The sequence below is a fragment of the Mizuhopecten yessoensis genome, unplaced genomic scaffold (assembly GCF_002113885.1).
Source record: "Mizuhopecten yessoensis strain PY_sf001 unplaced genomic scaffold, ASM211388v2 scaffold7069, whole genome shotgun sequence".
In the NCBI taxonomy this organism is placed as follows: domain Eukaryota; kingdom Metazoa; phylum Mollusca; class Bivalvia; order Pectinida; family Pectinidae; genus Mizuhopecten; species Mizuhopecten yessoensis.
Genome location: NW_018406865.1, coordinates 33,621 through 41,438, shown reverse-complemented (window position 1 = coordinate 41,438; position 7,818 = coordinate 33,621). Strand labels below are relative to the sequence as shown.

The 7,818-nt window shown below is 39.2% G+C and overlaps 1 protein-coding gene across 1 annotated transcript in view; it reads right to left on the bottom strand.

Annotated features, from left to right (window-relative positions):
- Positions 1 to 5,343: 5,343 nt before the first annotated feature.
- LOC110453042 (sulfotransferase 4A1-like) overlaps positions 5,344 to 7,818 on the bottom strand; it is an 11,015-nt gene continuing 8,540 nt past the window's right edge. The window contains exons 2-4 of the mRNA XM_021501860.1: positions 6,328 to 6,639; positions 5,861 to 5,970; positions 5,344 to 5,497 (exon numbers count right to left, since the gene is read on the bottom strand). Of these exons, the coding sequence (XP_021357535.1) occupies positions 5,486 to 5,497; positions 5,861 to 5,970; positions 6,328 to 6,639 (434 nt within the window). The 3' untranslated portion in view covers positions 5,344 to 5,485. The remainder of the gene's footprint in view (positions 5,498 to 5,860; positions 5,971 to 6,327; positions 6,640 to 7,818) is intronic.

Below are 7,818 nucleotides of genomic sequence, written 5' to 3'. Positions count from 1 at the left end.
GAAGAAGGATTTTAAAGCATTTGCTATATTTCCCCTTTTGGGCCCCGCCCCTCAGCCCCCAGGAAGGCCAGACCCATTATACATGCATAATTCGTTCCCCTTTACCGAAGGATGCGCCACACTGAATATGGACCAAATCCTTTTATTCCTACGGAAGAAGAAGGATTTTAAAGAATAATTTGCTATGTTTCCCCTATTTGGCCCCACCCCTCAGGCCCCTGGGGGCCACACCCATGATTTATACAAAATTGGTTCCCCTTCTCCCAAGGATGCTTCACACCAAATCCTTTCATTCCTACAGAAGAAGAAGGATTTTAAAGAATTTGTTATATTTCTCGTTTGGCCCTNTGTTACAGTCCCCTGTGGTAGGTATATACTATAGAGGAGACAAGGATCATGTTACAGTCCCATGTGATAGCTATATACTATAGAGGAGACAAGGATCATGTTACAGTCCCCTGTGGTAGCTATATACTATAGAGGAGACAAGGGTCATGTTACAGTCCCCTGTGGTAGCTATATACTATAGAGGAGACAAGGATCATGTTACAGTTCCCTGTGATAGCTATATACTATAGAGGAGACAAGGATCATGTTACAGTCCCCTGTGGTAGNTGTGATAGCTATATACTATAGAGGAGACAAGGATAATGTTACAGTCCCCTGTGGTAGGTATATACTATAGAGGAGACAAGGGTCATGTTACAGTTCCCTGTGATAGGTATATACTATAGAGGAGACAAGGATCATGTTACAGTCCCCTGTGGTAGGTATATACCATAGAGGAGACAAGAATCATGTTACAGTGCCCTGTGATAGCTTTATACTATAAAGGAGACAAGGGTCATGTAACAGTCCCCTGTGGTAGCTATATACTATAGAGGAGACAATGATCATTTTACAGTTCCCTGTGGTAGCTATATACTATAGAGGAGACAAGGGTCATGTTACAGTCCGCTGTGGTAGCTATATACTAAAGAGGAGACAGGGGTCATGTTACAGTCCCCTGCGGTAGTTATATACTATAGAGGAGATAATGATCACGTTGCAGTCCCCTGAGGTAGCTTTATACTATAGAGGACACATGGGTCATGTTACAGTCCCCTGCGGTAGTTATATACTATAGAGGAGACAATGATTATGTCACAGTTCCCTGTGGTAGCTATATACTATAGAGGAGACAATGATTATGTCACAGTTCCCTGTGGTAGCTATATACTATAGAGGAGACAAGGGTCGTGTTACAGTCCCCTGTGGTGGTTATATACTATAGAGGAGACAATGATCACGTTGCAGTCCCCTGTGGTAGCTTTATACTATAGAGGACACAAGGGTCATGTTACAGTCCCCTGTGGTAGTTATATACTATAGAGGAGACAATGATCACGTTGCAGTCCCCTGTGGTAGCTTTATACTATAGAGGAGACAATGATCATGTAACAGTCCTCTGTGGTAGCTATATACTATAGAGGAGACAAGGGTCATGTTACAGTCCCCTGTGATAGCTATATACTATAGAGGAGACAAGGGTCATGTTACAGTCCCCTGTGATAGCTATATACTAAAGAGGAGACAAGGGTCATGTTACAGTCCCCTGTTGTAGTTATATACTATAGAGGAGACAAGGATCATGTTACAGTTCCCTGTGATAGCTATATACTATAGAGGAGACAATGATCATGTTACAGTCCCCCGTGGTAGCTATATACTAAAGAGGAGACAAGGGTCATGTTACAGTCCCCTGTGATAGCTATATACTATAGAGGAGACAAGGGTCATGTTACAGTCCCCTGTGATAGCTATATACTAAAGAGGAGACAAGGGTCATGTTACAGTCCCCTGTTGTAGTTATATACTATAGAGGAGACAAGGATCATGTTACAGTCCCCTGTGGTAGCTTTATACTATAGAGGAGACAATGATCATGTAACAGTCCTCTGTGGTAGCTATATACTATAGAGGATACAAGGGTCATGTTACAGTCCCCTGTTGTAGCTATATACATGTACTATAGAGGAGACAATGATCATGTTACAGTCCCCTGTGGTAGCCATATACTAAAGAGGAGACAAGGGTCATGTTACAGGCCCCTGTGATAGCTATATACTATAGAGGAGACAATGATCATGTCACAGTTCCCTGTGATAGCTATATACTATAGAGGACACAAGGGTCATGTTACAGTCCCCTGTGGTAACTTTATACTATAGAGGCGTCAAGGATCATGTTACAGTCCCCTGTGGTAGCTATATACTATAGAGGACACAAGGGTCATGTTACAGTTCCCTGTGATAGCTATATACTATAGAGGAGACAAGGGTCATGTTACAGTCCCCTGCGGTAGCTTTATACTATAGAGGAGACAATGATCATGTTACAGTCCCCTGTGGTAGTTATATACTATAGAGGAGACAAAGGTCATGTTACAGTCCCCTGCGGTAGCTTTAAACTATAGAGGAGACAAAGGTCATGTTACAGTCCCCTGTGGTAGCTATATACTATAGAGGAGACAAGGGTCATGTTACAGTCCCCTGTTGTTGCTACAATGTATATTCTATAAACTGTGCTGCTTTGTAGTCAATAAAACTATATCATCAATAAAATAATGCGTTTAGTGAGATAGTCGGTTGAACGTATCTCAGAACAGTGATCAGTACGTGTAGCGATAATTGCAGGGATTAATAGCGGTACTATTGGGAGGGATTAACTGTTACTGGTCTACCTGATAAAGAATAATACAAAGCTAGAGTTACCTACCATCTTACTCACCTTGAGAGAAACTTAAATTTATCAAATTTTGATGTTTTACTTTGCCATTTAAAACATAATTAAAATATAATTGTTCTAAATGCGCGGAAATAATTCTCTTTAAATTGATTGATTGTAAAATTAAGGTTGTAATATGATGATTAATATTGAAAAATTGTACACCTGAATAGATCGATTGTATTTGATATATATACTGTACGTTTTCATACTGTTACTGTCACTGTTTTAAACACAGAAATGGTCAGCTATGTGCTGATGTGTAATCAAAGCTCCCCTAACCCCTGATTGGCCTTTAATGAAGTATGTCTCGTGGAGCGACTGTAGATCGTTGCGTGTTTGAGCCCATTGTCATCTCTTATCGGAGACTGCTGCTGCATCGGCAGTTGTTTTCTGATATTGGAGGTAGATACTACTTGCTTATGAGGGCTGTTTTCTGACTGTAGGTATACTATGCATATAGAAGAGATTGTGTGTGAGAAAGATTGGGAGAGTGTGTAGTTGTGAGAGACAGTTGGTGTGTGAGTGAGAAGTGTATGAGAGTAAATGAGAATGTATGTGTGATATTGAGTGTGCTTGAGAGGGGTGGGTGTGAGATGAGAAACTAGGTATGTGAGAGTACAGTGGATGTGTCAGCAGGTGGGTGTGAGAGTGAGAAGAATGATGTAAGAGAGTGAGAAGGTGGGTGTGAGAGAGTGAGAAGAAAGATGTGAATGGGTTTGAAAAGTGTATGAGAGTGAGAAGGTAGGTGTGAGTGAGAGTGAGTGAGAAGGTTTGCGTGAGAGTGAGTGAGAAGGTGTGTGAGAGATTGAGAGGGTTGGTGTGTGAAGGTGAGAGTGGGTGGGTGTTTGATAGTGGGTGTGTGTGAGAATGTAGGTATGTGAGTGTGCAGTGGCGTAGCACTAATATTTTCAGGAACACTTTTTTTATCAAATATTTCATTGAGTTCTTTTTTTATAATTGGACAGTCCAAATCAATCAAACAAAAGACCGCTATTAAAAAAGTCTTCTTGAAAACTCCTTGTAAACAAAAAAGGCTACTTAGTGAAGTACACATTTTTAAAGTTTAAAATATGATAAGATATTTATGTTGTCGAACTGTACCGTTTCCCGGGATTCATTTCATTTTTTTTAAATATTTCGATTGAGTTTATGAGCAATGTTTAAGAGTATGTAGATGGAATTTGCTCAAAATGCATCAAACTACGGACCCTGGACCGTTTTTCTTTACCAAAAGTGCGTTGTGCTTTCGTTGCGTTTACGTTGCGTTTCCGTTGCGTTTGCAAATAAACTAATTATTTAATTAATTAAATTAATTATTTCATGCATTTATCTACTTTGTTTGTATATATATATATTTATTTTTTTTGTATTCATTTACAAACTTTATCATACTTATACCTATTCTATTTTTTCAGGGATATACAAATATTCAGCATTCACACATATATATTCTTAACATAATCTGTACATAGCCAGCGATTGCATGTATCGTTTCTTACATAATCAGCAAAACGCATGTTCAACGCACATTCAAACAGTCAATGCAAACACCACGCAACCTCCACGCAAACGTAACGGAAGCGCAAAGAGAACGCAACGCAATCGCAACGTAAACACAGAGTCTGTAACATATGATATATGTAGGCAAAGAAATAATAAAAACAGTAAAGACAAAGAAATTTGTCAAATTTTCAGCATCATGAACATTTACATATCACAACATATTACAGAGATAAAACGGTCACTATGAAACAACAATACAACAAAGAAGAATACAAAAAAACAATAGTTACTGATATGAAATATGTTGTTGTAATCGAATATCCCCTCGATTAGATCGTTACCGATTATTGAAAATATTAAAATATTAAAATTCATCTTGAATACTAAAGATCAAGTGAATTAATATAAAAAAATCTGAGTTAATCTAGTGAGAAAAAAATCTATGTCGTTATTGTTCGTTTAAACACAAGGTGAAAAAAACTGCGATAGACTGGGTGTATCTGCACGTAAAAATGGCGGACAGGGTCAGGGTCACTCGTCCAAATAGTTAACAGCGGTCAAAGATGGAAAATGGGGGATAATATGACAGTAACAATGCTAGTACGATTGTAAATACGAAATATTACCTAGGTTAGATGAAAAACTTCGAGAACTGCAGTAGACATTTGTGCTCGGGGGATCTTAATGTGGGATGTAACCAGAGTACCTGGAGAAGACCCACGTGTCGGGGAATCTTTCTACTCTTTTTCTATATATGCTTTCAAAATAAAACATTGCTTTATTTTGTGGATATTTTGACAATAATGTTCGTAATTGGTTATCATTTTGACAACTTTTTCATCATTTTGTCTTCCCGGAAGGTATGCATACAACGACGACAGACAAGGTGTCCTTTTTTTCCAGTTAAAATTTCATTCCATAAAGCGCTGAATTTTATCGAAAGGCAAAAATCTCCAACACACTTTTAACGAATCTTAAAGGAAAATTAAGATACGGCAACATTGATGACGTAATAAAGCCAATGTCTGGCATCATTATCTCAAATTGTTCTTGATGTATTGATATGTTCTTTTTAAATCGTGAGTCAGCTAATTGTATTGCTTATATTGAAAGAAGAATGTGAGACACTGCATGAGGTTGCGTTATACAGCTGTTTCGTCCTTCAAGGATTTACCGGTGATGCTAGGGGTCAAAAAGTGGTAAACCAACTTGGTCAAACCTCTTCCTGAAACATAATGGGAGACGCGTAATACCCTTGATGATATGCCTTTAAAAATAAGAAGAGTGCTGGTTAATTTAAAAGTAATGAATAGTGTGAATATTAAGAACCATGTAGCAAATCAAATAAATAAATATAAGTGTAATGAATAAAACTGAAACAAAACTAAAAAGTAAAAAGAGGTTAGAGAACGTGTCGATCGTCTTAAATGCGATAAAGAATAAGGAGTTCAGTCAAATAGTCGTGCAAAGGATTTTAGACATGTATTCAATACATTTTAACTAAAAAAAAGGAAGTGTTTAGTTTGAAAATTATCGGACAATTTAAAGGATATTTTATTTTGCATATTTATTAAGGTTATATATTTACTTTTTTTAAATCTTCAAAATTGAGAGTCAGTATCTTCAAATCCGGATTCGCTCTCATCCCAGAGGTCCATTCTCTCGTATGGGTAAACCATGATCCGCCAAATGCTGTATCTGATGGGAAAATACAAACTTTCAAAGTATAAATAATCGTTTTATCGTTAATCACAGGAGGCATAGCATTTTAATTCGTGTGGTATCCGGAGTTTTGAACTTGTAACAATTTAAGTGTTTTAAAGGCGCCTTCCCCTCCTCCATGAAAATTATTATAGGGTGCAGTATTTTATTCTCTGCATTGCCACGACCCTCTTGTTTTAAATATGCTTCTTTCTTTGCATTTCTAGTTATTATTATTAATGTTTCATTCAAATAACATATTGACTTTAGTAATGAATGCACATGTTTATCTATTGAATATATTTCACATTATAAATACTAATGATAAATATCGGAATTGAAAACTAATAGTACTTTCTTCAGATAGGAAGGCTTTCAGAAATCCATCGAAGTTTCCACTGTAACTGGTGTTTTGCAGATGAGACGTAAACGTGTAGTAGGACAAAACAACATCCTTTGGATTCCGAAGCACGTAAATAAGCTTCAAGTTTCCTTCCTTAGCAACCTTAGGGATAAATGGGTAAGTAAGATGTGTATGGAACAGCCTTGGAGATTTCATTTTGTCAAGAATTCCAACATCCTCATTTTCAATCATCACTGGAGTTCCGATGTATTGAAGGGTCTTTGTTTGTATCATTCTAGCAATGTTGAACACCCAGTGTGTACCTTAAACATACGTATAAACACTTTTAACATCTGATCGTATTTCATTAATAAAATTTTCTTTTTTATTAGTCTCAAATTAACAATGCCTATGCACCATACAAATCACGCAGCAGCTCCTTCAGCGAACCAGCTTAGCAATACTGCCGAAAAGCCTGGCATCCAGTCAGCAAGCTAGCGATACAGCCGAAAAGCCAGGCATACAGTCACCCAGCTAGCCATACAGCCGAAAAGCCACGTATTCAATCACCCAGCTAGCCATACAGCCGAAAAGCCAGACATCCAGTCGGCCAGCTAGCAATACAGCCGAAAAGCCAGGCATCCAGTCAGCCAGCTAGCCATACTGCAGAAAAGCCAGGCATACAATCCGCCAGCTAGCCATACAGCCGAAAAACCAGGCATCCAGTCAGCCAGCTAGCCATACAGCCGAAAAGCAAGGCATCCAGTCAGTCAGCTAGCCATACAGCCGAAAAGCAAGGCATTCAGTCACCCAGCTAGCCATACAGTCGAAAAGCCAGGCATACAGTCAGCCAGCTAGCCATGCAGCCGAAAAACCAGGCATCCAGTCAGCCAGCTAGCCATACAGCCGAAAAAACAGGCATTCGGTCAGCTTGCTAGCCAAACAGCCGAAAAGCCAGGCATCCAGTCGGCTAGCTAGCCATACAGTCGGCCAGCTAGCCATACAGTCGAAAAGCCAGGCATCAAGTCAGCCAGCTAGCCATACAGAAAGAAAAAACCAGACAGCTAGAGAAAAGGTATCGTAAAGTATATTCAGGTTGAAAGAGTCTTCATACATTGTTTAGGAGCCTCAATTAATGTGTGCTGCTTAGTTTATTTTTTCCACAGCCCGTTGTTAACTCATATCACTGTGCATGCGCGTGTTTGAGAATTAAATATTCCCGCGGTTCGCAGTATAGCGGGGATAATTTGTCTCGTGCGGCACTAGGGCTAGTTTTCTGCACGAGCAGGCGCGTGCTGTGACGTGTACCTGGTACACTGGCGATAGTGTGAATGACCCTGGTGTGTCATTTCTAGTCGCCCCAGCAGGACGGATAGTTCGCTTAAACTTTTCTCCCATAATAGTTTACGAAAACAGCATGGACGCACCCAAGGCGTCGGACACGGACTTGTCGGAAAAGATAAGGGAAGCTGTAGTCAATTCTCAGCATCAAGTGTTATCTC